Below are 13,860 nucleotides of genomic sequence, written 5' to 3' on the forward strand. Positions count from 1 at the left end.
TCGGCCACCCAGTCGTTACCACTCGGCCACCCAGTCGTTACCACTCGGCCACCCAGTCGTTACCACTCGGCCACCCAGTCGTTACCACTCGGCCACCCAGTCGTTACCACTCGGCCACCCAGTCGTTACCACTCGGCCACCCAGTCGTTACCACTCGGCCATCCAGTTGTTACCACTCGGCCACCCAGTCGTTACCACTCGGCCACCCAGTCGTTACCACTCGGCCACCCAGTCGTTACCACTCGGCCACCCAGTCGTTACCACTCGGCCACCCAGTCGTTACCACTCGGCCACCCAGTCGTTACCACTCGGCCACCCAGTCGTTACCACTCGGCCACCCAGTCGTTACCACTCGGCCACCCAGTCGTTACCACTCGGCCACCCAGTCGTTACCACTCGGCCACCCAGTCGTTACCACTCGGCCACCCAGTCCTCAAATGAAAGTATTCAATAACTCAAACCCCAAAGCAGAGAGACTGCCAACGTTGTAAAATTCAAAGTACAAAACACCACAATGGTAGGTAATGGGAACGTGTATCATACACAAACCAACACGTCACATTTACTAGTTTGTTTGTTTGTTTGTTTGCTTAACGCCCAGCCGACCACGAAGAGCCATATCAGGGCGGTGCTGCTCTGACATATAACGTGCGCCACACACAAGACAGAAGTCGCAGCACAGGCTTCATGTCTCACCCAGTCACATTATTCTGACACCGGACCAACCAGTCCTAGCACTAACCCCATAATGCCAGACGCCAGGCGGAGCAGCCACTAGCTTGCCAATTTTAAAGTCTTTGGTATGACCCGGCCGGGGTTTGAACCGCCACGACCTTCCGATCACGGGGCGGACGCCTTACCACTAGACCAACCGTGCCGGTAACAACATTTACTAGTACGTCGACCCAAAGGTCTTTGACGTAGAGAACCAGACAGACACTTATGGAACAGATAATGAACTTATCCAATAACTAACCTTAATAGTTTTATTGTGTAATCTGAATGTTGGAACGCTACCAGTCTCTCTATTGTCAGAATTCAGAAAACAATTCCACTGATCATACAAAGGCAAAGTGTTGTTGTTTGGTATGTGTCCAATAGGCTCCTGTCCGCCCAGCGACCTTCCCCTTGACCCGGCTTGTGACCTCGATGTTTTATGCCCCCGCAAGGGCACGGTACTCTCTAAGCACCCAAAACCTCAAAGAGAGATAACTGGCGGAAACCTTCCTATTGCAGTCTCCTGTAAGACGGCTTACTAGTGCCAAAACCTCATAATTGTAATTATCAAGGGTATTTGAAGTGGACATAGAGATGCTAATGACGGTGGACGGACAGAGTGATGATGTACAGGGCTGTGTGCACGTGCTGGGGTATTTGAAGTGGACATAGAGATGCTAATGACGGTGGACGGACAGAGTGATGATGTACAGGGCTGTGTGCACGTGCTGGGGTATTTGAAGTGGACATAGAGATGCTAATGACGGTGGACGGACAGAGTGATGATGTACAGGGCTGTGTGCACGTGCTGGCTGGAGTCTGTGAAGTGGACATGGCGATGCCAGTGGGCAAGGGGCAGTGTTGAAGGAAGAGGGCAATATTTACATGGAGATTGCAGCAAACATTCCAAACAGCCAGCACAGTCACACCGCGTATTACAAATACCACCACTGCCTCTAATGCAACCACTACTTCTACTTCTTCTTCTACAACTACTACTACTACTACTACTGTTGTTTGTTGTTGTAGTAATAGCAGCTGCTATTGTTGTTGTTGTTTTTGTTTTTGTTGTTTGGTTTCTGAACCTTATAACTTGCAAACTGCCTATCTCGAGCGATTGGCAGCGGCACAGGCGAGAGATAAAAGAGCTGGCAGCAACGTTTTCAATCAACTCAATTAACTGCATAACAACTCCATACCTTACATGCCTTCCCAATCTCCAAACAAGTCTTCCTGTGTCAAAGCGCCGGCCTCTGCTGAAAAGACCGTAACTCAGAAATGGGTAGGGCAGTTTTGCTGGTCTAAGAGTTTGTACTCTCTCACATAATAATGATGACAGGTACCCAGTAGCTTCCCCTGTAGTTTCACTTCAAAAATGCCTTAAACTGAGCTAGGTACTTACAGGTATTTTTTGTATAAGCGTGACGATGTACTACTCTGTTTCAAAACTAGGTGTTTTAGTCACGTGTGGCGGTTTGAAGCTCAAATTATCGTTATCACCACGCGAAAAATATCGCACCGAGTGTCTGTGTGTGTGGTATGAAACCTTTGCTGAAGTCATGTTTTCAGCGGCGATTAGAGGACAATTTCATATTTAATAATATTACTGTATCTCAATGTTTCATGTTGCTCCATGTCATGTTTTATGTTTGCTGTCATTTATATACACACCACAAACACATTTCTCTGTTAAGATAACAAAGTCTCCTATGTATAATTATGTCTAACTAGATGATTACCCGCTTCGCCGGGAAGAAGTAGAGCCGAATACCCGGCCGTCGCCGGGGACCCGGCTTTGCCGGGTGTACGCCGGCATCGCCGGCGCACGAAGGAAGGGAGATCTAAAAATAGTAACGTGCAGTGACCTTCTAAATATAGTAACGTACAAACGGGAATATGGATTGACGCCGGCGCACGAAGGAAGGGAGATCTAAAAATAGTAACGTGCAGTGAAAAACGAAAATCGGTTTACAGCTGCGCGCTGAGAGCACGTGTTGAAATATCTCATCGATCAGGTTGTGTCCGGGGTCTCTGTGAATAAGCCCACCAAATTTGAAGCAGATCCATCGAGAACTTTGGCCGTGCATCGCGAAGACACAGACACACAGACACACAGACAGATACAAGTCGTATATATATATAGATGTTTCTGTGTGTGTTTTTAATCTAAGACAAATGTCGCCAATGTTTTTACAGAGTGACGTGAAACAACCGATTATAATTTTTTAATTTAATTTTTATTTTTGTATGTCTATCAGAAAACATTGAAGCAAATCATTATTACATTGAAAGCTTCATTGTCAGATAACTAGTGGTTGTTGTTGTTGTTGTTGTTGTTGTTGTTGTTGTTGTTGTTGTTGTTGTTGTTGTTGTTGTTGTTGTTTTAAACGTCAGTAAGGCTTTAGCGGAACGTGACGGCTTGGAGCATTGTTAATCAGCACCTAATCTCAGACATTACAATCATACTACTAATAATATTAATAAAACATTCTTCTATAGCGCTGTTCACAGCCAGATAACAGTCTCATGGCGCTTTACTAGGCAAGGCATTGGACGTTTACAACTGATTAAAAAAAATCAACATTTAACATATAACAAGTTTCCTCGTAAGAATAAAATACAAGCCTTATTAGCTTACATTTCATAAACAACAACCACATACATAAGATAATCTAGAAGATTAAAACAAAAACAAAAGAGAGATAAGTACTAGTAATAGACACATAATTACACACAACAAGTCTGACATGTAATACACGGGTAATGATACTGTATCTTTACCCGTGTATTACAAGCTATATATTCACACCGACAAAGATATACACACGTATATATATATATCATAAAAAAAGAGACCAACAACATTAAGTAGCCCGCTGCTGATAATCCAACGTGGCCTGCTGTTCTCTTATCAGTCAAGGTCATTGCAATGTCATCATCATCAATGTCGTTGTCTGTTTCACGCTATTTCGCTCCAGCAAAACGCTACCGGTTTTCTTTTTTTTCATAATCCCTCTGTTTATTTATTTTATAGCAATGCGAAAAATGCAGTGTGTCTACGTGTGTCACGCGTGATTGTTCTGAAAAGTGACTATTACATGATTGTTCTGAAAGTCTACTTATTATTTTATCGCAATCATTGTAAACCCTCATACGTGATTGTTCTGAAAGCTTACTAATTTACATGATTGTTCTGAAACTCTACTAAAGGTAAACTTGCTTCACCCGTGAAATGTTGTCAGATATGGAACAATATGTATACCCCTGCCCAACGAAGTTGGAAGGGGGAATACTGGATTCACTTTGTCCATCTGTCTGCGTGTATGTCTGTATGTATATGGAACAATATTTTGATACAATGATATTAAATCTTAAGTGATTAACAGCTATTGTGTTTTCAGCGTAGCAACGGTCAGATATTTAGACGAGACAAGTATAATGCGACGAGTCGAAGACGAGTCGCATTATACTTGTTCGAGTCTAAATATCGGACCCTATTGCTACGCTGAAAACATAATAGCGATTATATAGCTGTTATGACCTTGATTTGTTGTTCCAAACTTACAAAATGACAGTTTTTGCGTCGATGCGTTGATCTACAGGTTTTGATAGCAGACAAACTTCTTACGCGCATCATGTTCGCGCAGACATGCACACCGCTACACGCTTTCTGACTTTGGAAGAAAAACTGACTCCAAGTGCATTCGATTTCACAACACAGTTGTTGAAACAGCTTTTTAAGTTGTCAGTGTATGCTGTTGTCGATAGAAACATCGCCGCGTGGTACAGATGTGTAAACCGGAACCATGCTTCGGCCATTTTACTCAATATGCTTTTGGATATTGAGAAAAATGGCCGACTTCGGCAGCAATATGCTTTGATGATCGGGAGAGACCATCCAATCACAGCCCCCGAATTCCCCCACGTGTTCATCAGAATAGCTATATATTGATATTTCTACCCCAGCCCAATGAAGTTGGAGGGGGTATACTGGATTCACTTTGTCCGTCTGTCTGTGTGTATGTCTGTATGTAAATGGAACAATATTTTGATACAATGATACTCAATTTTAAGTGAAATTGATATTTATACCCCCGCCCAATTAATACAAACTCAACAAGTAATACGTTTCATGCATTGAACATGTCTTCTTTATTGTTCTCAACTCAAAATTCTAATTACAGGTTTAAAGGGACACATAGAAACTTTTGAATTTTCCTCTTTGCCATGCTTTGGTGGCTTGGTCACCAAAATGGATCGAAAGGCATGGCAAAGAGGGAAAATGAAATCTTCAAAAATGTAATGATTCTTCTTGAGTATTCCCAACTCAAAATTCAAATTACAGGTTTAAATGTGACCTAGCCACCTAAGCATGGCAAAGAGGAAAAATCAAAAGTTTCTATGTGTCCATTTAAACCTGTAATTAGAATTTTTAGTTGGGAATACTCAAGAAGAATCATTACATTTTTGAAGATTATAAATAATTTTTGTCTTTGAATATTTAATTTCAATTTTGAGTTGAGAACAATACAGAAGACATGTTCAATGTATGAAACGTATTACTTGTTGAGTTTGTATTCATTGGGCGGGGGTATAAATATCAATTTCACTTAAGATTTAGTATCATTGTATCAAAATATTGTTCCATTTACATACAGACATACACACAGACAGACGGACAAAGTGAATCCAGTATACCCCCTCCAACTTCGTTGGGCTGGGGTATAAATATCAATATCACTTAAGATTTAGTATCATTGTATCAAAATATTGTTCCATTTACATACAGACATACACACAGACAGACGGACAAAGTGAATCCGGTATACCCCCTCCAACTTCATTGGGCTAGGGTATAAATATCAATATCACTTTAGATTTAGTATCATTGTATCAAAATATTGTTCCATATACATACAGACATACACGCAGACAGATGGACAAAGTGAATCCAGTATTCCCCCCTCCAACTTCGTTGGGCAGGGGTATACATATTGTTCCATATCTGACAACATTTCACGGGTGAAGCAAGTTTACCTTTAGTAGAGTTTCAGAACAATCATGTAAATTAGTAAGCTTTCAGAACAATCACGTATGAGGGTTCACATGATTACGATGAAATAAATAGTAGACTTTCAGAACAATCATGTAATAGTTCCTTTTCAGAACAATCACGCGTGACATACGTGTGTCTACGTGTACATTCGATATTGTGCGTCCGTACGTCCGTGCGTGCGATTAAGAGCAGAAGGATTTGCTGTTCGTTTTGAATATATATATCTTGAACGAATTTCCAACGATATTATGTTTGTAGCAATTTCATCCAGTTAAATTTACGACCGGCCACTGCCACACAAGACTGAGCGAAAAGATCAGATCACAGCTATCGATCCGTTTTTTACTGAGACTGGTCTGAGTGTCCGTAGAACGGCCGGCGTTGATCAAAGTCACCTTCACGCGGGCGTACGTTCCAATCCGCGCGGCGTTAGTTCGGGTGGTGCTTTGTTGCAATATCTGCCCTCCCGCTATTCGGATTGCGGAGTTGTGAGGAAATTGCGCAAGGAAAACAAAAGACTCGGAGCACGTGATTGTCTAGTGCTTTGTTTTACTCTGATCGGGTACCGAGTGCCACACTGGCGGTTGGGGGGGGGGGGGGGGGAGGGAGCCATCTGGTCTAAATATGCAAAGCGCTTGATGATGTACGGTGGAAAAAGGGAGAAGGCTATCGGGATGAAAACTTGACGGTGAAAAGATGAAGGAAAATAGGCAAACCATGCAAACACTAAAGCGGGAGATTTCGTTTAAATAGGAAAGAGAGAGAGACACAGATAGAGAGAGAGAGAGAGAGAGAGAGAAAGAGAAAGAGAGAAAGAGAAAGAGAGAGAGAGAGAGAGAAAGAGAGAGAGACAGAGAGAGAGACAGAGAGAGAGAGAGAGAGAGAGAGAGAGAGAGAGAGAGAGAGAAACAGTTGGCATAGTTTGAGAGAGAAAAAAAATCAAATCAACACGTTCAGGAGTGAGTGAATTTATTAAGTGAGCTAATATTTTATGTTCATCGCTTGTTCCGATGCAAGTGCCTGGTCAACAGAGGTGACCTTGACCTTGTCTCATATCATTTCATTTTTTTTTTATTATCTTCGCTTTGCATTTCTTCCTTAGTTTACCTGATCTAATCTATCTGATCTCATGTGATATTTGGTGTGCTTATATCCACTCAACTTAACTTGTTTGACTTGGCTAATCGTATTTTGGCGTACATTTTGTTTGTTCGTTCATGGGCTGAAACTCCCACGGCTTTTACGTGTATGACCGTTTTTACCCCGCCATTATGGCGTACATGATATATGACCTTCATCCTGAACTCAGGTCAAAATAAGTTCGGCTCATTCTCTCCCTGACAGGATACCTTGAGTTTCCATTCCTTGTCTGGCGAGGAAATCGAATTTTTACATAATTATTTAGATCTTTTCGTAATGTGTTATGGATGTAAGCAGATTCCGACGTTCGTCGATATTGATTTTTCATGGTGTTGTGTAATTTTTAAATTACAAAGGAATTGATATGTAAGACAGTTTCAAGCGAGCTATTTTTCGCGGCTGTATTTACTGTGCAAACAACTCTAAATATGGCATAAGTATCACGTGATAATCAACCGTTTGGTTTCCGCGCTCGCTAGACTGCAGACGATTTTTTGACAGTGATGCAACCATATATTACGGTCTCTTTCCGGCAGCAGTCCCAACATTTCGACTTGTTTTGACCTTAGAACGATGTCTTTGTCATAACTGTGAAGAACAGAACGGAGATCACTGTTGAAGTCGGCCAATCTGCAATCATTTTCGTCTCGCGAACACTGCTCGTGAACAACATATGGGAGATAACTCTGTATTCTTGTTTTGATAGATTCGCGTAGGACTTTAGCGTCCGGTCAGAGAGATAACTGGCGATAGCCGTTGAGCGATGAAGATCAGAATGGTATGACCTTATCAAGCAGGGCTAACACTCAACGAAAGTGACAAACCTGAAAGGCCAGGGTCAGGGCAGGGTCCACGGCTGCAGGGCCAACGTCCCGCCAGGGGGTCTGGGGCGGGGCAACGGCCCCCACAAACTGAGGCTTTTAAAAATGATCTTGTAGAGGCAAAGAACAACCTTTCCGGGTATCAAAATGCATGCTAATAAATTATAAAATGATACACATTTTGCCTCCACCAACCATCCAAACTAAACAATTTTTTTTCTTCTAAAGTTTGACTGTAATAAACCGGATATTCCGGTTTGTAAAGTTTTTAAAACCCGGATGTCCGGCGAGAACCAAAAAGGTGTTGGCCCTGCATCACGTGATAGGTGAAGGAAGTGAAAGTGGTGAACAAGAGATGAAGGTAACAGAGAGGATGAACACATCCGTCACCCCGACACCTTGTTGCTATGACTACCGGTAACATCACAAGGCAACTAGGATTCTCTCTCTCTTTCTCTCTCTCTCTCTCTTTCTTTATCTTTCTTTCTCTCTCTCTCTCTCTTTCTCTCTCTTTCTTTGTCTCTTTCTCTCTCTCTCTCTTTATCACTTTCTCTTTCTCTCTCTTTCTCTCTCTCTTTCTCTCTCTCTCTCTTTCTCTCTCTCTCTCTCTCGCTCCCCCTCTCTCTCTCTCTCTCTCTCTCGTCGCCCTCGCTCGCTGTGTGTGTGTGTGTGTGTGTGTGTGTGTGTGTGTGTGTTTGTGTGTGTTTATGTGCGTGTGTACGTGTGCGTAACCTACGTGCGTGCGTGCCATTGTACATACGCTGCGTGTGTGTGATAACTAAATTCACCCAGCATATCGCCAAAAGGAAAATCAATGAAGCCTATAACGGGCTAGGGTCACAAACGATGTCTTTCACGTTATCACTGACACACACTTGAGCAACGACTGAGACTCGAACCAATACGGACACACATTCTTGACACAAATTTACAAACGCGTTGAGATGACGGCTCAAAATGGACGCGCGTCTATCGCGTCTGAGGCAGCAATCAATAATCCCAGTAATCGCACGGTCTTTTTATTCATTTGATTTTTGATAGCGCGCAAGTGGTGTTATTCCTACACACACACAACATTGGAGAGTTTGTGTCTAGGCAACATCATAATCAGAAAATAAGGTAAGAAAGAAAAAAAAGAAAAGAAAAAAGAAGGAAAGAAAGAAAGAGTAACTAAATATATTTAAGCAAACAAAAAAAAGACAACGAAAAAACAAAAAACCTAGGCATACGGCGTCACAAACAGACCTGTGTATAAAGATTGTCTACGAAGAAAAAAGAAACAACAACAACTATTAATGTTTTAACCGAAGACAGGAGTGTTTTCAGGAAAGCGGGCGAGGACGAAAAGAGACCCAATACGGAAAGGGGAGAGAAGTGAGAAAAATAGACAAAGAGACATCCTGATTGATATGCTTATTTTTACAAAAAATGTTTTAACAGAAACGAAAGGAGAAGGAAAAGCACACAAACAGCGGTTACGTGAACAGTGTCGGAAACTATTAACAAACACAGTTTCATCGATTTGAAAAAAAACCCAAAAAACCAACAAGACCAAAACAAAACAAAAACAGTGGAAAGCTAGCAGCTATCACAATGATACCGAAATAACATCAATAAAAAAATTAATAAAAAAAATAAAAAGTAAAAAATGTCAGCCTACCTTCAGTGTAAATGTACCGGCTTGAAGTAGAAACAGGTTGTGTATGCGCAGGACTGAGAGAAGTAAATGACAAGTTAAGAAAGACGCACAGTGAAGTACTTCCCCCCACGCGCTCGACTGACGTGACAGCGATACGCCGAACACCGCACGTAGACACTCTGATAACTCAGTCCGATCCGGCCCCGCGCCCTCTCATCTCACCGTGCCGGCCTTGCCCTGCAGGATGAAGGTCATCGCTACCAGGACACCGCGTCCGCTAGCCCTGGCCGTAGTGCTGCCGCTGGTGGTGTTGTGGTTGTGGTAGTAGTAACGGCGGCGGGGGTGGTGGTGGTGGTGGGTTTCAGTAATCCAGTCTTTCATTGCGCCTGACGGGAGGTGCGTAGCTGTTTAGTGTAAGCGCCGCTGTAAGATTGAGCGGGTTTGGCGTTTCCTTATTTAAACGCGGTCTGTTGTGATTTTAACTGCTACGTTTTGCAGCTAGTAGCTCTGATAACTTTATGGGTATAGATGAGCATTGACTATTTTGCCACTGAGCGGGTTTGGCGTTTCTCTATTTTAACGCGGTCTGTTGTGGCTTTAATTGAAACATTTTGCGGCTAGTAGCTCTGATAACTATATGGGTACAGAGACATACATTAAATCTATCTATGTCTCTGATGGGTATAAATGAGCATTGACTATTTCAGTTGCCACTGTAAGATTGAGCGGGTTCGGCGTTTCTCTATTTTAACGCGGTCTGTTGTTTTGCGGCTGGCTCTGATAACCTTTTGGGTTGAAGTGATTACTATTGCACTGTTGTTTTGATTGCATTTTTTTTTTATAGCCTGTTTATTATTAACTTTATGGGTACTCGCTGTGCCTGTGGTAAGTTCACTTTCACGATCTGTGAAGGGCTTTGAGAACTTTATGGGGATAAATGAGCATTGAATATTTTGACCGTTATATTTTGTGACGTTCTTTATAAATATGATACACGTCGTGCCTGTAATGAGTTGAGTGGTGCGCCTCGTCAGTGGCGGGGTTGATAACTGTATGGATATTATCAGTGACTGGTTTCATTTTCATTTTCATTTCTTTATTGTCCCATCGCTGGGAAATTCGGGTCGCTTCCTCCCAGTGGAAAGCTAGCAGCAACGGAGTCGCGCTACCCAGGTGTTTGCGTGTTTAGGTGTAAACAGCCACCTGCATTCATGGCAAAAAGACCCAGGTGACACGGGGGTGGAACATGGATACCGTCTCTGAGTCTGCACTTAAAGTTGACCCGTGTCCGGCCCGGATTCGAACCTGAAATATAGGTGTCACTGTACACCGGAAGCGCTTCAAATGCAGGAAGAGTACTGGCACCCCACACAACAACAACAACAACCACAACACCATAACTTTCAGGCGGAGTCCTTCCCCCAGTTGGTCATAGTGATCAGACCTTCGCCATCCATTTGGTGACCTAGCAACACTCAGCACCCTGACTGCATGCTGTGTCGTATTGAAATAATCTTATTAAATACATTTCTTAAAAACCATTGAGCGGCATTCATCACGTGACAAGCTCCCGCTGTGCCCAGAGACTGTCAGGGTGGTGATTGTAGCTATTTTTCTTCTTCTGCGTTCGTGGGCTGAAACTCCCACGTACACTACGTGTTTTTTGCACGAGTGGAATTTTACGTGTATGACCGTTTTTACCCCGCCATTTAGGCAGCCATACGCGGCCGCTTTCGGGGGAAGCATGCTGGGTATTTTTGTGTTTCTATAACCCACCGAACTCTGACATGGATTACAGGATCTTTTTCGTGCGCACTTGGTCTTGTGCTTGCGTGTAACACACGGGGGGTGTTCGGACACCGAGGAGAGTCTGCACACAAAGTTGACTCTGAGAAATAAATCTCTCGCCGAACGTGGGGACGAACTCACGCTGACAGCGGCCAACTGGATACAAATCCAGCGCGCTACCGACTGAGCATATTCCCGCCCCTGTTGGTGGTTGACCAGGTGGAGGGATGGTCCAGTCCTATGTAAAAGATGTGAGATGGTAAGCCGAATGGTTCTCACGGAATGGAGTGTTTTGCCACTGTGTGGCGCACACACACACGGTAACCTGACCATTTTATGTTTTATACAATTGTATAAAGTAGCAATAGCTTCTACTTTGACATCAGAGAAACTTTCAGATGTAATCAAATCCGGAAGGACTAAACGGACGGCGATTTCTTCCCGGTATCTTCATTTAAAAGGCGTTATTCTTTTCTGTTCAAGCTAGCTGTGAAGAAAAAGACCTCATTGTGATTTTGCGCGTTAATTTGTGTGACGGTCGTCAGAGAGAGAGAGAGAGAGAGAGAGAGAGAGAGAGAGAGAGAGAGAGAGAGAGAGAGAGAGAGAGAGAGAGAGAGAGAGAGCTGGACTGAACTGAACTTTATTTATCAAGTATAAAGATTAAACTGAAGGTCTGGCCTTTCCTTACAATATGTCCTTGAAAACACACACACACACTAATACACTGACACACACACACACACACACACACACACACACACACACACACACACACACACACACACACACACACACTAATACACTGACACACACACACACACTGACACACACTCGGTTACTATCAAACACACGTACACATAATCAAATAATACTAACAGATTAGCGCTAAAGAAAGCAATATATAATGCAGTCACTACTAATCATATAACACAATGAATTGTATAGAAACATTACTTTACATCACGTGCCGGCATTCCATTCTTTCCAAACTATCGTGAAGAAGGCAATGACATGCCAACATGTTGATCAATAGTACTTAACCTGGTTACTGGAGTGTTTTCTTTTTATTTAAACATTACTTTACACACGTTTCAAGTGAGAGAGAGAGAGAGAGATTTCTCGAAAACGTTCCAAACAAAAAACACGAACTAACACACCCACTTCGCAAACTGTGCCTGCGTGGGCCTGTTGTGATTCACACAATATTTATTACTGTTTGTTTACTGTGCGTGTACTACGCAACACAGTCTTTTCACGTCCTTGTTTAACGGTGTGAAATTGTGTGTGTGTGTGTTCGCTTCATTCACAGCGCTCAGTGATTGTATTGTCGTCCATGCACTGATTCAGCGTGTAGCATCGCACATTGATTTTACTGTGTGTGTGTGTGTGTGTGTGTGTGTGTGTGTGTGTGTGTGTGTGTGTGTGTGTGTGTGTGAGAGAGAGACTCGGAGAGAGAGAGAGACACACACACACACACACACACACACACACACACACACTGATTTTTTCTTTGAGATCAAACACTGTCCCTGTGTAGTATTGAATTAATTAGTGTTGTATTGCATGTTATTGCATATTTTCCTGTATTGTATTGTGTTGTATTGTATTGTATTGTATTGAATTGTATTGTGTTGTATTGTATTGTATTGTATTGTATTGAATTGTGCGCACTGCACTGCTGAGCGATGAGATGCTGGCGGATAGACTAATCTTTCGTGATAGGCCTATCTGTCGATATCCGGTGCCAAAACGAAGAGCTCATGTCCGCGATGTTAGGAAGAAGGCGCTCTAGCCGTGCTGGGCAGCTGCTGGCTACATGGCGTACTCACTAATGCTCCCCCCCCCCCCCCCTAGCTGCAATTGTAGAACACTAGGCAACTGTCACTGACTAATACACACACACACACACACACATACACACATCGTCACACGCGCGCACACAGACACACACACACACACACACACACACACACACACACACACATTGACACACCCACAACTTGAAAATACACTCACGCTTCCGTACCAACATATACGTAGCCAAGAGGTTTATTTGATTAGGGTCAAGTAACGAGGGCAGTTTACTTCAGAGAAAAATACCACGTGACAATGACCATGAAAGATAACATTGTACAGAGATAAATCCACACACACACACACAAAAAGACATAGGCCTACATATCAAGTCATAAAAACAAAATGACAATGAATTCAACAAAACATCATTTACTAAATAACACATATATGTAGCCCTCATTGGCTCACGTAAGTGTAGCCTATGCGATGATAAACTTTGTCTGTCTGTGCGTGCGTGCGTGCGTGCGTGCGTGTGTGTGTGTGTGTGTGTGTGTGTGATAGAAACTTTAACATTTCCGAGTCTATGGATTACGTCAGTCTCGGTCAAAAGTGTTTGACGATTTGAAGACGTCACATTATGACGTAAGAGGGTTAGACGTCACGCAAAGGAATTACTGAACGTCTCGGTCATTGTTATTGTGAGCGGGCCGAGACTACTTGGCAGATCCAGGGTCTCGCTTTCTTGCACAGTTTCACCTATGCTTACTGTGTGTGTGTGTGTGTGTGTGTGTGTGTGTGTGTGTGTGTGTGTGTGTGTGTGTGTGTGTGTGTGTGTGTGTGTGTGTGTGTGTGTGTGTGTATGTGTGACGGAGTGATTGAGTTTGTGTTACTGTTTGTCGATT

At 43.0% G+C, this 13,860-nt stretch overlaps 1 protein-coding gene across 2 annotated transcripts in view; it reads right to left on the bottom strand.

Annotated features, from left to right (window-relative positions):
- LOC138950306 (normal mucosa of esophagus-specific gene 1 protein-like) overlaps positions 1-12,150 on the bottom strand; it is a 31,901-nt gene extending 19,751 nt beyond the window's left edge. Inside the window, exon 1 of one of the 2 annotated variants that reach the window (XM_070322057.1) lies at positions 12,121-12,150. In XM_070322057.1, the coding sequence (XP_070178158.1) occupies positions 12,121-12,135 (15 nt within the window). In that variant the 5' untranslated portion in view covers positions 12,136-12,150. Of the gene's footprint in view, positions 1-9,394; positions 9,661-12,120 lie in introns of those variants that run through there. The other variant, XM_070322058.1, reaches the window with a different exon arrangement.
- Positions 12,151-13,860: the final 1,710 nt, after the last annotated feature.

This window comes from Littorina saxatilis, linkage group LG16 (assembly GCF_037325665.1).
Source record: "Littorina saxatilis isolate snail1 linkage group LG16, US_GU_Lsax_2.0, whole genome shotgun sequence".
NCBI lineage: Eukaryota > Metazoa > Mollusca > Gastropoda > Littorinimorpha > Littorinidae > Littorina > Littorina saxatilis.